General features: G+C 39.5%; 1 protein-coding gene across 2 annotated transcripts in view; it reads left to right on the top strand.

The window, feature by feature from the left end:
- The window catches only part of itfg1 (integrin alpha FG-GAP repeat containing 1), a 257,780-nt gene that overhangs the window by 82,465 nt on the left and 154,912 nt on the right, over nt 1-20,403 (top strand). For both annotated transcript variants that reach the window (XM_059651685.1, XM_059651684.1), the window contains exons 6-7: nt 14,935-14,993; nt 19,367-19,457. In XM_059651685.1, coding sequence (XP_059507668.1) covers nt 14,935-14,993; nt 19,367-19,457 — 150 coding nt within the window. The remainder of the gene's footprint in view (nt 1-14,934; nt 14,994-19,366; nt 19,458-20,403) is intronic.

The raw sequence follows: 20,403 nt of genomic DNA on the forward strand, positions 1-20,403 counted from the left end.
CTGAAAAGAATCAAAGTGAATTTTGTTTGGGAAAATTGAAATATTGGGAAGTATTTGGCATCAATTTGCAGAGAAACCACCTTGGAGTTAGATGCAAGAACAGCTTCCCCTGGACAAAGGATGTAGTTCAGAGTAGTGAGGATATAGGTTACTTTAATGTATAGGTTTTCGTTTGAAAATTACAGTCTGTAAATGTTTGGTTAGATCCCTGGAGTTATTTGAAGCTAAATGTTCACATAACAGACTAAACAATCAAGAGGAAAGCAATCAAACTTTTAAATCAGAGAGTGAAAGAAACAATAAGTATGTGACAGAAAAGGAATGTCTCTCGCATTTGATGACTGTAAAATTATTTTGGGGTGATGGGACTTATTTTCTGCCATGCTTTAAAGTTTTTCAGGTTATGCTATATGTAGATACATTGGTTTATTCTAATTTATTTTTCTTTTGCACAATAAATTTCTGTTTTATTATTTAAAACCAGATCATCAACATTCCCTGCTTATGTTTCAGTGTAAAACCACCACCTTAAATTTAAAGGACACATGATTTGACGGTCCATTGGCAACATTTATTGGGATCATGGTAGTATGATCCAGATCAGCTGCAAGGTGTTTGACTCTCAATTGCCACTGAAATGGCTGGAAAGCCCATTTCAGTTCAAGGGTACTAGGAACAGGTGATAAAATGTTGGCCTTGCCCAAACCCAATGAAAGAATAAACAAAAGTTACACAGTTAAGTTTGTTGTTAATCAAAAGAGAGGGGCTTAATGGAAATGTGCCTTAATGGAAATGTGCCTTAATGATGATCGTCTTACTTGTGAATCTGAGGTGCCAGATAGATTTCTGACTTCCCCTATATAATCCAAAAATAGAATATTGTGGAACCATATAGCTGTGTTAATTCCATGCCTGCTGAAGGGAAATTATTGTAGTTATGTGAAGTGATACGTCTTGGGAGGACTAACAAAGCAAGAGAGTAGGTGATCAGAGGGACCTTGGTCTCCATGTCCAAATATCCTGGCATCAGGACAGATTTTTTTTTCCTTTATTCATTAATAGGATGAGGGTGTCACTGGCTAGGCAACATTTATTGCCCATGAACAGTTCAGTGGGTCTGGAGTAGGCCAAACATTTTCTTCCTGAAAGGATGTTAGTGAACTAGATGGGTTTTTCTGACAATGGATTCATGGTCATCACTAGATTCTTAATTCCAGATATTTTATTGAATTCAAATTCTGCCATGGCAGATGGTGAGATTCGAACCCGGGTCCCCAGAATGTTATCAGGGTCTCTGGATAAACAGTTTAGCAATTACACCGCTAGGCCATCACCTACCTGATGGATAAAGTGGTTAAGAAACCATATGGGCTAATTGTCTGTATCAGTTGAGGCGCAGAATATAGGAGTAGGGAGGTTATGTAGGAATTATATTAGGTGATGGCCCGCACTTGTAATTCTGCAGGTATAGAAAAGATATGGTTTCACTTGAGAGAGTACAGAGGAGATAGACCAGGACGTTGCTTGGGCTAGTACATTTTAGCAACAAAGAGGAACTATACAGTCTTTAATCACTTTCCTTAGAGCAGACCTGAGTTGCTTTTTTAATCACTCATGAAGTGAGAGTGTGACTGGCAAGGGCAGCATGATTGAAGTATACAAAATTTTGACAAGCTTAGATTGGTAGATAGAAACAAACCCTTGATAGAGGAATCAATAACTGGGGTCATAGATTAGTAAAATCAGACATAGTAAAAAGCAAGAGGTTTAGAACATAGAACATAACAGTGCAGTACAGGCCCTTCGGCCCTCGATGTTACGCCGACCTGTGAAACCAATCTGAAGCCCATCTAACCTACACTATTCCATTGTTATCCATATGTTTATCCAATGACCATTTAAATGCCCTTAAACTTGGCGAGTCTACTACTGTTGCAGGCAGGGCATTCCACGTCCTTTTACTATTCTGAGTAAAGAAGCTACCTTTGACATCTGTCCTGTTTCTATCAACCCTCAATTTAAAGTTCTGCGCCCTCGTGCTCTCAAGAGAATTTGAGGAAAACATTTTTCACCTGGTGCATGGCGGGTATCTGGAACTCACTGCTGCAAGGGTAGAGGCTAGAACCAATACAGTATTTAAGTTGACCACTTGAAGTGCCATAGCATGCAAATCTACAGGTCAAGTGCTGGAAAATGGGAGTAGCATAGATAGGTGCTTGATGACTGGTGCAGATCTGATGATCCAAAGGCCTCCTTCCATGTTGTATTACTCTGACTCTCTAAATTTTTTTTAAATTTATCTTTCTATTTGATTTGCCTCAAATCAAATAGGTTATTTATACTCAATGTGCATATATTTTGATTCATGTTAAAGTAAAAGTTGCAAATTTCTTCATGTGGAGGTCTTTATTTATTTTTGGCCTTTAGTTCCTCCAACCGAGTTTTTGTAACAGTAGTTACTTATGAAATCTCCCAAAAACATGATCAGTGTTCATGGAATCATAACCCATCAAATTGAACCTTCAGAGGAGAAGTGGAGAATGTTAGCAGGGAAAGAAGAAAATTTAGATGTAAACCACATGTTAAGAACTACTGTACTGTTCAATCAACTATGCATATGTTTAGAATTTTTGATTCTTGAGAGAGATTAATTATTGGGCGTCTGTTTATGTAATGATGTGGTTTTCTTTTGGTAGATTATCTTTGTCCCACAAAAGAGAATTATCCTGTTATACCTAATACAAAGAATGTAAAACAGAGTCCTTGAGGTTGCATTAACATGAAAATCCATTTTTTTCTTTTGAAGTTGTTCTTTGTGATAATGAAATTTATGATGTGTTTCTAATGACACTTTGCATTTGCATGCAAAGATGAGTGGAAATAAATGAAGAATCGGTTAATGAGTAACTTTGATTAGTTTTAATCGCATGTTAGCAGAAATATTACATTCTTCCGCATGGTTTCAAATGCATTCATTTTTATGTCTCTCAATGCTCTTTAGCTCAAATAATGAGTGTATTCTCAGTGTAATATCTGTGTTCAGGGAATTAAAAATGCAACTGTTAATTAGGCAGAAATTTATTATTGGTTGTAGACCTCATTTTAACATTGCTTGCAATTAGAATTTAAAATTAATTTAATGCTCCTCTGATGCTGCTTGGCCTGCTGTGTTCATCCAGCTCTACACCTTGTTACCTCTTAATGTCAAGAAAGCTGTTTTATGTTAGGTGAATACATTTCTAGTTCCTGATATTCCTCCTAACCAGTATTAATTGGCTTGGGGAGAAAAATTGTCTGCAAGAACAATGTTAGAAAACTAATCATTTTCTTAACCGAGAAGTCCCTGCCAAGGTTTTCAGTGGGATTTGTAGTCATGTCGTGTAGAATTTCATGAAATTGATTTAATACAAACTTTGCAAATTTATTTCATTGCATGGTTATGTTCTGAATTCTTTACTCCTTTTACACCCCTCATTTGTACATCTTGGGAGCATCAGGGCTGTATTAAAATAATATTGCATTCAAAAACTTGTTTACCAGAACTTCTACCGGCAATCTAAACTAACTATACTCTTTCATTGAAGGAGGTGGTTTAAAAAAAATGCAATACAGTACATGCATCTTTTTATCTTCTGGCAACAATTATTCATGTAAATTGCTTTCATTTATGTGAAATAGATGGTAGGAATCTTAAAGATGCATAACAAGTACGGGAACACAGGTCTTAATTTCTTACTTTCTGCATCTCCCCTTGATTCTTTCTTGGTCTTGTGTCACACAGTTGCTCATTTGACACCAAGCCCTGGAAGAATTAAAACATCTGTCCAACAACATCAAAAAGTTAGACTTTTGCAACCTTCCTTGTCACCTTCCAAAGGCTTATTCAAACTAATTTGGAGTTTTTTTTTATTTCTGCTTGCTACGCACAAGACTTCAGAAAGAATATTTCTCTAACAGGCAACCCGTGGGTCACAGTATGGCCCAAAATACCTGTCAGCAGTAAATGCCTGAGGGAAACTGTCTGTAATTGAAGAAGGAGCAAGCTGCTCAACTTGAGTGGTTTCACTGAGGAGCTGTGATTTTACAGGACAGAATTGGGAGGGTTACAGGAAACACAACCTTGAAACAAGAGTAATAAGAAGCAGGCCATTGCAGGGGGAGAAGACAATAAGAGTCAAGCCGCTAGGGTGAGATTTGGGTGAAGGTGAATGAATTGGAGGGTGAAGCTTGGATGATGTGGAATTGGGTGATAGTGAGTGAAAAAATAGGTTGTATTTAGCAACTAGATGGAATGGAAGGATGGCTGAGTATATGCTTGAATGATTGGGTGGGTGAATGACTGACTTCGTCGGGCACATATCCAACCACCCCTTCCTCCTCGGTCATCCCCAGAAACCCCGAAATCAGTTGGAACAGAAGGAAACACCAGACAGAAATGTGACCTGTTTCTGACCCCGATTTTTGTGTGAATTCCATCAAGGCTTTTGTCAAGGATTCTGTCACCAAAGGTAAACAGAGATTAGATTCCATAGCTTGTCCTGGTTCCCAACCCCTTCAGTGGTGATCAGGACTTGTGCCCATCCTGTCTCTTGGACTTGTCAACTGGAAAAGACAGAGAGAAGTTATTAGTTATCTCGGTGTGGTATTTTAAATTATTTTCCCTTCATTGACTTGGAGTCATGTTTGCTAAAAGATGTTTACTCTTGTGCTAAGCTTTACCTTTCTGAAATTTACTCAGTAGCTGGCTAGGGGAAAAATTTGATGTCCTTCTGCTGTGCAGAAAGGTTGGATATTTAAGTGTGCAGCATTCGATATGGGAATCAAAATTTCATTGCCACACAACAGAAAAGTTGGAGTGGAGGGCAGGAAAGTGGTCAGAATTTGTTTGGTAAAAATGGAGCATCCACATGAAATTGCCTATTTCCAATTAAAGGGAAGGGCTTTGTGGATGGCCAAGTAACTAAGACTGGTAGGGCATATGGATAGACTGTCTTGTACAGAGGTGTTGAGTAGTTTGGGCCTCTACTTATTGGAATTTTGAAGAATGATGTGTGGCAGCTTTTTGAAACACAGAAGATTCTTGGAGACTTCAGACCATAAGACACAGGAGTGGAAATAAGGCCATTCGGCCCATCAAGCCCACTCCGCCATTTAAATCATGGCTGATGGGCATTTCAACACCACTTCCCTGCACTCTCCTCATAGCCCGTGATTCCTTCTGAGATCAAGAATTTGTCGATCTCTGCCTTGAAGGCATCCAACGTCCGGGCTTCCACTGCACTTTGTGGCAATGAATTCCACAAGCCCACCACTCTCTGGCTGAAGAAATGTCATGTCATTTCAGTTTTAAATTTACCCCCTCTAATTTTAAGGCTGTGCCCACAGGTCCTGGTCCCCGCCCCCCCCCCCCCCCCCCCCCCCGAACGGAAACAACTTCCTAGCGTCCATCCCTTCTAAACCATACATTATCTTGTAACTTTCTATTAGATCTCTCTTCAACCTTCTGAACTCTAATGAGTATGATCCCAGGATCCTTAGCCGTTCATCATACGTTAAACCTACCATTCCAAGGATCATCCGTGTGAATCTCCGCTGGACACGCTCCAGGGCTAGTATGTCCTTCCTGAAGTGTGCAGCCCAAAATTGGACACAGTATTCTAAATAGGGTCTAACGACAGCTTTATAAAGCCTCAGAAGCACATCGCTGCTTTTATATTCCAACCCTCTTGAGATAAACGACAACATTACATTCGCTTTCTTAATTACGGACTCTTACCTGCAAGTTAACCTTTAGAGAATCCTGGACCGACACTCCCAGATCCCTTTGCACTTCTGCTTTGCGAATTTTCTCACCGTTTCGAAAATAGCCCATGCCTGTATTCTTTATTCCAAAGTGAAAACTTCACATTTACTCACATTGAATTTCATCAGCCATTTCCTGGACCGCTCTCCTAAACTGTCTAAATCTTTCTGCAGCTACCCCAACTCTTCAGTACTACCTGCCTGTTCATCTATCTTCGTATCAGCGGCAAACTTCACCAGAATGCCCCCAGTCCCTTCATCCAAGTCATTAATATACAAGGTGAACAGCTGCGGCCCCAACACTGAACCCTGCGGGACACCACTCGTCACCGGTTGCCATTCTGAAAAAGAACCTTTTATCCCAACTCGATGCCTTCTGTCAGACAGCCAATCCTCAATCCCAGCCAGTAGCTCACCTCGAACACCATGGGCCCTCACCTTGCTCAGCAGCCTCCCATGAGGAACCGTATCAAAGGCCTTTTGGAAGTTTAGGTAGATAACATCTTCTGGGTTTCCCTGGTCTAACATACTTGTTACCTCTTCAAAGAATTCTAACAGGTTTGTCAGGAACGACCTCCCCTTACTAAATCCATGCTGACTTGTTCTAATCTGACCCTGCACTTCCAGGAATTTAGAAATCTCATCCTTGACAATGGATTCTAGAATTTTACCAACTACCGAGGTTAGGCTAATCGGCCTATAATTTTCCATCTTTTGCCTTGATCCTTCCTTAAACAACGGGGTTACAACAGCAATTTTCCAATCATCTGGGACTTTCCCAGACTCCAGTGACTTTTGAAAGATCACGACCAAAGCCTCCGCTATTTCCTCAGCCACCTCTCTCAGAACTCGAGGATGTAGCCCATCGGGGCCAGGAGATTTATCAATTTTTAGACCTTTTAGCTTTTCTAGCACTTTCTCTTTTGTAATGCCTACCATTCTCAACTCTGCCCACTGGCTCTCCCTAATTGTTGGCATACTACTCACGTCTTCCACTGTGAAGACTGACGCAAAGTACTTATTAAGGTCTTCAGCTATTTCCTTATCTCCCACCACTATCCTTCCAGCATCAATTTGGAGCGGCCCAATATTTACTTTTGTCTCTCGTTTGTTTCTTATGTATTGAAAGAAGCTTTTACTATCATTCCTAATATTACCAGCTAGCCTACCTTCATATTTGATCCTCGCCTTCCTTGTTTCTCTCTTTGTTACCCTCAGTTTGTTTCTGTAGCCTCCCCAATCTTCTGATTTCCCAGTGCTCTAGGCTGTCTCTTTTTCTTTGATATATTTCCTAACTACCTTTGTCAGCCATGGCTGTCTAATCCCACCCCGGATAATCTTTCTTTTCATTAGGGATGCACCTCTGTACTGAGTCTTCAATTACACCCACAAACTCCTGCCATTGTTGCTCTACTGCCTTCCCTGCTAGTCTCTGCTTCCAGTCGATTTTCGTCAATTCCTCTCTCATGCCCCTGTAATTACCTTTATTTATCTGTAACACCATTACATCCGATTTTACCTTCTCTCTTTCAAACTGCAGACTGAGCTCTACGATATTATGATCGCTGCCTCCTAAGTGTTCCCTTACTTTAAGGTCTTTTATAAAGTCTGGCTCATTACATTAGCACTAAGTAGTCCAGAATAGCCTGCTCCCTTGTGGGCTCCATCACAAGCTGTTCCAAAAAGCCATCCTGCAAACATTCCATGAATTCCCTTTCTTTGGATCCACCGGCAACATTATTCACCCAGTCCACCTGCATATTGAAGTCCCCTATGATCACCGTGACTGGGCCTTTCTGACATGCCCTATCTGTTTCTCGGTGCATCTTGCGCCCCTGGTCCTGATCACTGTTAGGAGGTCTATACATAACTCCCATTATAGTTTTTTTTTTGCCTTTGTGCTTCCTCAACTCCACCAACACAGACTCCACATCCTCTGACCCTGTGTCATTCAGTGCTGTAGATTTAATTTTCATTCTTAACTAACAAGGCAACCCCACCCCCTCTGCCCACCTCCCTGTCTTTTCGATATGTTGTGAATCCTTGGATGTTTAACTGCCACACCTGAACTCCCTGCAACCATGTCTCTGTGATGCCTACCACATCATAATCATTCAAGAGGATTTATGCTGTTAATTCATCTACTTTGTTGTGATACTATGAGCATTTAGATAAAGTGCCTTGATGCTAACTTTCTTATCATTATTAGAGAGGTTGGAAATCCCAAGATGTCTTAAGCTATCCTTCCTTTTTGCTGTATTCCTAGTCTGCCTCGAGCTTAAATCCACCTGTATACATGCTATCCTGTTGCTTATCTTTCCGTTTAACTCCATACTCCCTGTCTCTTTCACTTGCCTTCCCCCCCGACTCAGCAGTTTAAAGTCTTGACAGGGTAGATGTGACAAATTTGTTTTGCCTTGTGGCTGAGTCCAGGACCAGATGGAATAATCTCAGAATAATAAATTGCACATTTAAGACAGATGAGCAATTTCTTCTCAAAGTGTAGTGAATCTGTGGAGTTCTTTACCGCAGTGGCTGTCAAGCCTGTGTTGTTTAGTTTCAGGTTTTAGAGAAGATTTGTAGGTCGTGTTTTGGATGAGGTCATAGACATGCTTGCCAAGCCAGTGGGTTTGGTTGCAAATGTTCCGTCACCCTGCTAGGTAACATCAGTGCACCTCCAGTGAAGTGTCGGTGTTCTGTCCTGCTTGTTATTTATATGCCTCGGTTTGCTGGGGTGGTTGGTATTACTTTTGGTTTAGTATACTCAAGGTTGAGATAAATGGAATTTTTTTAACATTTATTTATTTTAACGGTTATGGAGAAAGGCAGAAAAGGAGAGTTGAGAATTAGCCATGATCTCAGTGAATGGCAGAGGAGACTCATTGGGCTGAATGACCTATTTCTGTTTCTGTGTCTTGTCATTTTTAGTTATGAGTAGTACTAGAGTATCTGAAAATTTGATTGTCTATGTACCTTTTTCAAAGTTGGTTAAACCCACGAGGTAAACACTGCTTTCCTTTTCCAAAAAAAGTTGAAGGAAAAAAAATTGTCTCGTGACAAAAGTTTTGTAACTAGAAAGACAAACATCCAGCAGCAGTGTGTACTTCGTTGTGAATAGGTCTCACAGCAAGGTTGCTTTTTTTTTCAACTCCTAAACAGTTAGGGCTGTGAAGAAGTCCTGAGAGGCTTTAAAGTTAGAAAAAAGAAAAGCTCCTGAAACAACAGGTAGTTTGCTTGAGAGTCTCTGTGAGACATATTCACTGAAGAAAATACCAATTGGTGAATGCAGAAATCTGCCAAATGGAAACCAGTTAGGATTATGCCAATTTTAACAACGAGCTTTGAAGTGGCGATTGGTTGACCCTTTACTGAGGAAGCCAGATCTCTCACTGGGCTCCGACTTATGATTCCACCTGACAGTAGACTTGTTACAATCAGTAGGACCTGAACTTGCCATAAAGAGTTAATTATTGTCGATTGCTGTCTATGTACAAAGTAAGTTTTAATTATTGCCAATTAATCTCAACAACACGAAGAATTAACAACAATATGGCAACCTCGGAATCTCATTCCTTTAAGTTTAAATTATAGATTTTTAAAAACTTACTTTCCCTTTGTGTCTCATTTTATTTCCGTTAATCCAATCTTTCTTTTCCTCTGTTAATTTTACTTTACGTACCTCACTCAGTATTTGCTGCATTTATTCTAAATTGCATGTCCTTCCGAGTTGTGTGGTGTTTACTTCTCATTCCTTCACTCGGGTTAATGAGATACATATTGCTTGCTCAGTCCACTCAGGTTCCAGGTGTTCATTTTCTCCATATGAAATAATTAGCTCATATTTCCAGGTAACAGAAAAGACAGTTATTTATGTACACAATCAAGTCCAATGATCAGCATTGTTGGCTGCATCAAATATGGCAAATTCCAAGTTTCTGAAGTATCTTTTTTACTTTCTGGTGTTGTGATGAAAATTTTCAACGTTGAAAATGCTTTCTGTTTGATGGTGTACGTGTTTCACCCTGTGGTTATGTAAGTTACATTATGGTGTATGGCTTCCTTTAAATTGTTAAGACGATATTCTTTAAAAAAAAAATAATTAATTAGTTCTCTAACTAAAATTACTGATGTCAAAAATTGTTTTTTAAAAAGCATATTTCGAAGTGACGTTAGACTAAGCAACTGCATATTTCTGCATATTTGAAGTGTCTGATTTTCCAAAAAAATTGCTACAAATTCCGTTCGGTTACTGATGGGAAATTCTTTGGGTTTCGTACTTTAATCCAGATACATCATCATAAAATTAGTGTAAAAGGACAGATTTTAAAAGCTTTTATAATGAGTTTCTTTTTATATTCTCACAATTTTCAGTCTGTAGACATCAATAGGTAGAAGATTCTTCCTTAAATAAGGAGATCAAAACTACACATAATACTCCAGTTGTGGTTTCACCAGTACCTTGTACCATTGTAACAAGACATACCTGCCCCTAGCCTTGAAGCTTCTCGCTAACAGGGTCTACATATCATTTGCCTTCTTCATCACCATTTGTGAATGATGTATGAGGTCACCCAGATCTCATTACATTTACCCCTTTCCCAATTTATCCCCATTCTGATAATAAACTGTTTACTTGTTTTTGCTGCTGAAGTGGATAGCCTGTCATTTATCCATGTTATACTGCTTCTGCCATGCATTTGCCCACTTAATTAACTTCTCTGCATCCTCCTGACAGCACAGCCTCCCACTCAGCTTTGTCATCTGCAAATGTGGAAATATGACACGTTGCCTCATCCAGATCATTAATATACATTATGAATAGCTGCAGTCCAAGCACTGATCTTGGCGATATCCTCCTAATCACTGCCTGCCACTCAAAGCCTGTTCATTCCTACTCTTTGTTTCCTGTTGGCTAACCACTTCTCAGTCCATTTCAGTACATGACCTCCAATCCCATGTGCTTTAATGTTGCATGCTATTCTCTTATGTGGGTCCTTATTGAAGGCCTTTTGAAAATTCAATTAAACCACATCCCCTTCTCCTTATCTACTCTACAAGTTACATCTTAAGAAAATTCCAGTCGATTTATCACGCATGACTTCCACTTTGTAAGTCCATGCTGATTCTGTCCAATCCCGTCACTATTTTGAGTGCTTTGCTATTGTATATTTTATAATGGACTGCAGCATTTTTCCCAGGTTGACGTTGCTGCTTTTGAATATCAACACAATACATTTCTTGAGTCCTTGAGTACAAGTTCACTTGAGGTATTCCTGAATATGTTTTACCTGAGTTTTACTTATTTCTAATTTTCTATTAAGCCTGATTATTTGGAAGCATTGGTTCTTCAACTTTCTTTTAAAAAAATACTCTTTGTTTTATTATCTAGTTTACAGACCTCTAGTATGTGACTACCAGTAGGCTTGGCAATCACAGCCTGAGAGAGTTTCAGGTGATTGAGACTCATCAATGAGAACAGTTGTCCTTTGGCAACGATGCCAATGATCAGTTCTACATTGTATCTAAAGAAAACATAACAAATCCACATCACAAGTAGTACAATAAAATAACAATTGAAGAAGAATGAATAAGATTGCAACCAAGGAAACGCGATAACATTACAATACACTTTATGATGTTCTGTAATTTCATGAGGATGTGTATTTTCACCTTACTTCTCATGTGGTAGATAGCTTTAGTAAGTTTTATTATAGGCACAGAGAAAGGTGTCAATATTTACATCCAAGAAGGACCAGGCAAAAATTCAGAAACTGGTTGGAGTTTGAGACTGCCCTAATCTTTATCACTGGAGTTAATTGAGAAGACAAAATATGTAGCTGCTGGAAGTCCATCTGTCCTAATTTTAGAAAACCTGTTTTAATCACAAATTGTATGAGGCATTTGAAAAGTGAAAGACTGCAAACAATGTCTACAAATGTACTTTCAAGCACAAATTATTTTTTCCCGTATCACAATTTACTTGAGATTTGCATATTTGAAAACTTGATTTGTCTGTTGACTATATGTTTTCGTTCACTAATTGCTCTAATGCTTGAAGGAAGACAACATCTGTCATTCTACATTAAGCTAATTAATTAGGAAAGTAAGCAGCAAGCACATAATAAATCAAATGCTACAATAATTACATTAATCTCAGTAGGAACACATGTTCTGTCAAAGCCGTGCAAATGATCTTAAAGGGCTGTTGTAGTGAAGTGATATTGCCCCAGCCACTGGGCTGGGAAGCATGGCTTCAGCTCCTACATGCTCTGGAGGTGTGTAATAATTTTTCTGAACAGGCTGATTAGAGAATGCCTACGAATTCTGTTATTTCTAAATGCGCCAATTCAGCAAGATTTTGTAAGATGGGCAAGTCTTTTTCAAAGTTGTAGCAATTTGACCTGGTTCAGTAATGCTTTCAATAGAAAATCTGTTTTCATTTTTTTCATATTTAAGACCTTGTAAACAGTGCAATGTTTTGATTTGGCAAAGGAATGAAAAAGTTAGGAAAAAATAGTTAATGAAAGCCAAATAGTGAAGGTACTGAAAATTTAAAAATAAAATCCTGTTTTGGCATTTCCTCCACCTCCAGCATGGTGTGAATTTTTTGCAGTAGAAATCACTGTCCAAGATTATCAAGAAAGCTACTTGGATCCTCATCTGCAATTTTGGAACATATGAAACATTCATCGCAGAATAGTAATATTTTTATGAAAAGTAAGGAGACCAGTTTAAAAAGTGAAGCTGAGATAACAAAGTGTGGAGCTGGATGAACACAACAGACCAAGCAGCATCTTAGGAGCACAAAAGCTGACGTTTTGGGCCTAGTCCCTTCATCAGAAAAGGGGGATGGGGAGAGGATTCTGAAATAAATAGGGAGCGAGGGGGAGGCGGACCGAAGATGGATAAAGGAGAAGATAGGTGGGAGGTAGGGAGGGGATAGGTCAGTCCGGGGAGGATGGACAGATCAAGGGGGCGGCGTGAGGTTAGTAGGTAGGAAATGGAGGTACGACTTGAGGTGGGAGGAAGAACAGGTTCGCAAAAATCAACTGCACCTTCCAGTCGCAAACCATTTCAACTCCCCCTCCCATTCCGCAGACGATATGCCCATCCTGGGCCGCCTCCAGTGCCATTATGATGCTACCCCTAGGTTGCAGGAACAGCAAGTCATATTCCACTTGGGAACCCTGCAGCCCGATGGTATCAATATGGATTTCACCAGCTTCAAAATCTTCCCTCCCCCCACTGCATACCAAAACCAGCCCAACTCGTCCCCGCCTCCCTAACCTGTTCTTCCTCTCACCTTTCCCCTCCTCCCACCTCAAGCCACACCCCCTACCTACTAACCTCATCCCACCCCCCTGACCTGTCCGTCCACCCCGGACTGACCTACCCCACCCTACCTCCCCACTCACACTCTCCTCTCCACCTATCTTCTTCTCTATCTGTTTCCGGTCTGGTGACTCCCCAAATGAACAGCATTGGCCTATTGCTGAAAATACATATGATTAAATCACAGAATTGTTATGGTGTGGAGGGAAGCTATTTGTCCCTTTTGTATCCATGCTGACCATTTAACTTAGTGTCAAACTCCTACCCATTCCCCACAAATTTGCTTCTATTTACGTAATCACCAAATGATCCCTTGAATGCCTCAGTTGAATTTGCCTTCACCGCACCTTCAGGCAATGTATTCCCTAACCTGATTACGCACTTTGTGAAAAGTTTTCCTCATTTTGCAGTTGCTCCTTTTGCTGAACCCACTGTCTTCTGGTTCTTCATCCTTTTAAAAGGGCGAACAGTTTATCCCTATTGATTTGATTCAGACATCTTCAGAAAATTTTCTGAAGAATGGCCTAGGCCCGAAACATCAGCCTTCCTGCTCCTCTGATGCTGCTTGGCCTGCTGTGTTTATCCAGCTCCACACCTTGTTATCTATGTTTTAAAGATTGAGGTTTTTCACTTCAACTACCCTGCAGGTAGTGCATTCCAGTTCTCAGCAGCTTCTGGGTGGGGGAAGAGAATTCAAATCCCATGTAACCCTCCAGTCTTTTACCTTAAAATTACACTCCTTTCTTATTGACCCTTCAACTGAGCTGCTTTCTATCCACCTTATACATGCCTGTCATTATCTTACACACCCCAATGAGGTCCTTTCTCAGCCTTCTCTGCTGTAGAGAAAACAACATGAGCATATCCAGCCTCTCTCCATAACTAGTATCAGAGATAATGGGAACTGCAGATGCTGGAGAATTCCAAGATAATACAATGTGAGGCTGGATGAACACAGCAGGCCAAGCAGCATCTCAGGAGCACAAAAGCTGACGTTTCGGGCCTAGACCCTTCATCAGAGAGGGGGATGGGGAGAGGGAACTGGAATAAATAGGGAGAGAGGGGGAGGCGGACCGAAGATGCAGAGTAAAGAAGATAGGTGGAGAGAGTGTAGGTGGGGAGGTAGGGAGGGGATAGGTCAGTCCAAGGAAGACGGACAGGTCAAGGAGGTGGGATGAGGTTAGTAGGTAGCTGGGGGTGCGGCTTGGGGTGGGAGGAAGGGATGGGTGAGAGGAAGAACCGGTTAGGGAGGCAGAGACAGGTTGGACTGGTTTTGGGATGCAGTGGGTGGGGGGGAAGAGCTGGGCTGGTTGTGTGGTGCAGTGGGGGGAGGGGACGAACTGGGCTGGTTTAGGGATGCAGTAGGGGAAGGGGAGATTTTGAAACTGGTGAAGTCCACATTGATACCATTAGGCTGCAGGGTTCCCAGGCGGAATATGAGTTTCTGTTCCTGCAACCTTCGGGTGGCATCATTGTGGCAGTGCAGGAGGCCCATGATGGACATGTCATCTAGAGAATGGGAGGGGGAGTGGAAATGGTTTCCAAACCACTGACCATTTGTCAAAAATGATTTTGAAATATTTTAAGATCCCAAGGACCAGAGAGTTTGTTTTCTTTTCCAGAGCAGAATTATTCTGTTTTTCTGTAACAATATTCATTTGGTATGTTTTCAAAGGGCTGAGTGAATGAAAGAATTGTAGATTCAAGATATCACTTGTGTTAGAGTGTGCATATTTCACGTTTAAGCATTTAAAAGAACTGAATTATTGTTTATCTAATCACGTTTAATCTTTTTTCTAGACTTATTTCTTACCACGAAAGAGCCTGATGGAATTCGTTTTGAAATATGGGAAAACAAGGTATTCCATAAATCCTTTTGACTTTCTTAGCGATAGGAGTGGCTATTGGAAAATGTAACACAAATGGATTAAGTTAATATTATAAGATTGAACTACAGATGTTGTTTTGCTTCTAAGTATGCAACATCTGCCCTGGGGTGTCGTTTGACTCTGAACCCTGATTTGGAGGCATGTTCAACCCCAGAACAGTAACTTTACCTCTTTGCTTGAATTTTTTTTAAACTAAAAGACAATATTATCTTTTGTGATACTAGGCAAATGCCTTCTTATTGTATTTGTTTGTTTGAAATCATATACAACATGAAGGATAATCTTCACAGTTCTGTTCACCTTCCATCGGAAGATGCAATTAGTATCTGCAATGTTCCTGAGAAAACCATAAACAGATGTACCTCAAAGCTATTAGATTTTCTACTAAATTTGAGCTGCTGAAAAAGTGTGTATTCAATTTAGAAATTTTTGTTGTATCATATTCAGAGAACAGTATTAAATGAAAATCAACGTCAAGGAAATTTCTTTGGTGAACAGGATCGTAGATATTCATGTGTACCACCTCCACCTGTAATAAATGTAATTAGAATTAATGTATTTTAAAATTGCTCAAAAGTGTATAAATGTTGAACTATTAAATTGCCTTAGCAATTTGTATAATATTATCACTTTATTTTAGTATAGATCCTGATTTCTTAATTGATTAGTCTAATAGGTTCGTTGTAATCGTACTTACCATGATAGGCTATGCAGAATTCAGTCAAGATTATTTGGATCAAGTTGCTGAGATGTGGTCAACTGCAGAAAATTTTATGCCTGCCATATTTTTGAAGCAGAGCAAATTGAGTACGCCAACAGTCAGTCTGCTCTCAGTTTGAGATCACTGTAATTTAGGTTCATTTGTGTTTCTGTCATGTCATTTTGTGGCTGGATTTATATCCTAGCAAAAAAGTATTGACAATCATGTGCAAAACATCTGTCAAGTTATGTTAAGACTCTGTGAAGAATAATGAGAGAGCAAATAAATCTAACCATAAAGCTTTAAACTGATTCGAGAAATTTAAGTGTTCAAATGCACAAATCTTTAAAGGTGAAAATAAACTTATGAAACCAAACATCTCAAATGGTTTGCAAACAGTTTTATCAATAAATATAAAGGCTAAGTGCAAAGATTGACTGCTAGAACTAATGCCAGGCACATCATTAGTTCGATCATGTTTAACATGTCCAGAATGGATAATATTTGAATATATGTAGAATGTCAAGGTCATGAAAAGGGTTCTGAAGGGATTTTTTGAATTGATATTAAAATTGAAAGCCTTCAATTATGAGGAAGGACAACAGAAATTACATGTTCCATTCAAATGATATGGTTGAGACAATTTGATAGCGATGTTTGAAACAATGAAGAGTTCTGATTAAATATTAAAACCTATATCCACTTAGCGATAGATTCGTCGTGCAATGGAATCAGTTTCTGATGGAGAGAACTTAGGGTAGGTTTTTTTTAAAATTAAAATGTTTAATAAAAATCAAAAGAACTGCGGTTGCTGTAAATCGGAAATAAAAACAGAAGTTGCTGGAAAAGTTTGGCAAGTTTGGCAGCATCTGTGAAGAGAAATCAGTAAACGTTTTGGGTCTGGTTCTGAGGAAGGGTCACAGGACCCAAAACGTTAACTCTGATTTCGCTTCATAGATGTTGCCAAACTTGCTAAGCTTTTCCAACAATTTAAAGTGGTTGGTAGGATACACGTCGCTGTCTCAGAAGTGGTGAGGATAGCAGAACCTGAAATAGGTTTAAAACTTAACTTTTAAAACAGATAAAGATTTGAAAATAACAAAGCAGTTAAGAAGAAATGTATGAAAATGAAACTGTTCGTTTCCTAAGCTTTTCAGGGATCTACTTTGGGTACGATGTTTTGTAAAATTCTTCAATTCTGTTGCAAACTTTAAAATCCTGACTTTTGTGAGCTTAATTCTAGAGTTTTCCATGTAGTGTTATTGAACAATTCTGTATTTGGATCTCGAGGGTGCGCTTGCCTGGAAATAATATGCATTCTCCGCATTTCGAATAGTCTTCCTCATTTTTTGACCATGCTCAAAAGGTTTTCAATTGTACCAGGTACTGGGGGTGTTTGGAACTTGAAATAGCAGAAAATTCTAGAAGTACTCAGCAGGCCAGAAGCTCTGATAGGGAGGAAAGAATGTTTCAAACCAATTGCTTTATCCAGAACTGGAAGAAGCTCATGCTAAAAGCTAAATGCTAAAAGGCCCTCTTTGACACCACTATGTTCACATTCATTTTTTGCAGCCTCTACTGTGTTACTTCTCCTTCTTCCCCCCCCCCCCCCAGCCTTTATCAGCAATTTGAAACAACCATTGAATCTGCAGCACCCTATCTTTCTTTCTATCATCTCTACCACACACGTTCTTTCCTATAGTATGTTTCTGTTTGCCTTCTGTTTTTCCAGCATGCAGACCCCAAACTATGACTTCCAGGTGAAAAGCTGTTTACTTGTACTTTTTTCAAATCTGGTACGTACTGTTTGACCATTAAGAGGTCTCATGTGACTTGGGTTATCATTTTGCATTTCACCCTACAAACATGATGGTAAGTTTCCAGTCACTGGCTATTTTTAATTCTGTGTTCTGCTCACACAATGACCTCCACGTTTACACTGCTTCAGTGAATCCCAAAGGGACTCTGGGGAGCAGCATCTCCTCTTTCTACCGGACACTGAAGAATCTTCCACACTCGTCATTGATTTCACTGACTTCAGACCATGACTGCTACTCTCAAATTTTTCAACCTGTAAACAGTAATTTTTACTATTGTTGCCATTTTGATATATTCTAAACCAATCTCTTTTTTCTGTATTGTCTGATTTCAATCCTGTTTTTCCTTGCATCACCATCCTTTTTAGGTAAAGCACTCTTACATTCCACACTATTGTAGAACTTTTATCCTTTCCCTTCATCCTCTTCTCTCTTCCTTCTCTTTGTCGCTAATGCACTAAAATTCTGAAATTTCCGACTTCACACATTTTTGATGATGGTCATCAACCTGAAATGTTATCTTTTTGCTTCTCTGCCTGACAAGCTGAGTATTTACAGCATTTTTGATTTTTGTCTTAATTCTACCATTTTCTTCATGTATGATCTGAAACAAATTATGCTTTACTGTTGTGATTGTTGCATTGCAACTCTGCATTTGATGCCATGCAATCACAAAATTCCCCAAAACTGAATTGGATCAACCACAATACCATGATTGCTAGATCAAGTTGTTGACTGGATGTAGGCTCTTTAAAGCATCACCTACCTGCAAGACACAAACCAAATTAGATTACTCTTCACTTACTTGCATAGGTGGTGTTCCACGTTAACATGCACATTGTTGATAGGTCAAAATCCTAGAACTCCCTCCAGCAGAGCTTTCTTAGATTGCAATAATTGAAATAACAGACCCATTACTACTTTCCCCATTGGTACGTTGAAGTGGACAATAAAATGTGGACCTTTCCAGTGATGACATATAATAAAAAAATATATTATTTGATATTGTTATCTTCTTACAAAACATGCTGAGACTTAAATTCAGAATGAAGACGTTTGCATGTAGCTTGGAATATTGTTTAAGAATAAGCTGACTGTTACGAGCTTTAAAAATCGTAACCGGATAGATAATGTGTCATGATCTCCTGTTTCAATCTTATTTGAAAGTAACGAATGAGCAATATTTAAAGAAATATCTTCAGTTTTGATGACGGATAATCACACATTCATGGTCTGGCATGTACTTTGCAACTAATGACTTTTCCTTTTAAGAGTAGCCACTGTTGTGATGTAGGAAATTAGGACAGCCAATTTGTGCTACTTAAGGGCCGAGAAGCAGCAAATAATGGTGACCAGATAATCTCTCTGTATCATGTGGTATTAATTGCAGGGAAGGATGTTGTCCAGGACTCCCAGAGAGTTCTCTGTTCTTCTTTGATCATTTTTTTGGGAGCCTTTTCATCCACCTAAATAGCAAGATTTAACCTTCATTGAATATGTTATTCAAAAGATGGCAGTTTTCTCGATACTGTGTTCAATGGTCAATCCAATGCAACGCGTGCAATTGCTGCTAAGGAACCCAAGTGGATCAGAGTAAAAAGTGTACCTGGTACTGCAATATGTTTTAAAATTATATGCATTAGACAATTATGCAAAATTACAAGCAGTCTGTCATTTGCTGATGTATGAAAGAAAGATGTTTTATATTTAACCAATGATATAGTAGCACACTTGACAGTGAAGAGATTGCTGCTACAAGGATACAAATCTGTCCTTTTAGAGAATGTTTCTTTATAATCATTTGTTCATAAACTTATTTCCAACAGGATGGAAATTTCTCAAAAGCTCCTGCCTCATATGACATCTCAAAGCCTCCTAATACCAAGAAAATTGGGCAATCGGTTTTTGCTGATTTTGGTAAGATTTGTTGATCCTTTTCCTGTGCTTACAAATGTAGCCATTTAAAACAAGATTTTTGAAGCCTAATGCAGAAACATGGCAGCAAGTTTACATCACCAATGAGAACCAACATAGTTTTCAGATTTTTATTTGAACAGCTGTGATGAAATCCACTTTATATACGTTTGTGCTGTGTGTGCTCTGGGCTGGTGGCAATGAAGAGTAAGTTAGCTGAAAAAGTGTAACATTAATATTACAAGGATTGCTGCATACAATCCTGCATGGCATTAAAGGTGGGGCTTTTTAAAAGATTTTTAGCAGGACAGTAGTTGGAGCATCAGTAAACAGCAGTTCAAGAAATTATGTCAGTTAACTACAGGCAGTGGAAGCAGATGATTACCATTTTCAGGATGCAAGTTACCCAAGAACTGAAGAGCAGAAAGAGGATTCTCCATCTGTAGAATCCGTAAAGTGTGGAAACAGGACATGTGGTTGACAAGTCCACACTGACTCTCCGAAGAGCATCCAACCCAGACTCATCTTCATCCCTGTAAGCCTGCGTTTCCCATAGCTGGTCCACCTACCTTGCGCATCTCTGGACTGTCGGAGGAAACTAGAGCACCCAGAAGAAACCCATGCAAACTCCACACAGTTACCCAAGGCTGGAATTGAACCCGGGTCTCTGGCACTGTGAGGCAGCAGTGCTAACCGCTGCTGTAGTAGGTTCAGCACACTTAGGCCTCAGAAATCCTGGTTATTAACATGCTCATGATAAGGCTCGGAAAAGCTCTGAGAGCTGTGCATGTTTAGGAGAAGCCTGTGAGCTGTTAGTAGGTTAATACAGTGCTGAGTGGGATTGAAGCAGACAATCTGCCTGCTTCCTTGTGAGCTTCTGACCTTACCCACTCCTCAGCGATGCTGACTGCCTGTAACAGGATCCTTACCCACTCTTCAGGATATATGT

This window comes from Stegostoma tigrinum, chromosome 16 (genome assembly GCF_030684315.1).
Source record: "Stegostoma tigrinum isolate sSteTig4 chromosome 16, sSteTig4.hap1, whole genome shotgun sequence".
NCBI classification, from domain to species: domain Eukaryota; kingdom Metazoa; phylum Chordata; class Chondrichthyes; order Orectolobiformes; family Stegostomatidae; genus Stegostoma; species Stegostoma tigrinum.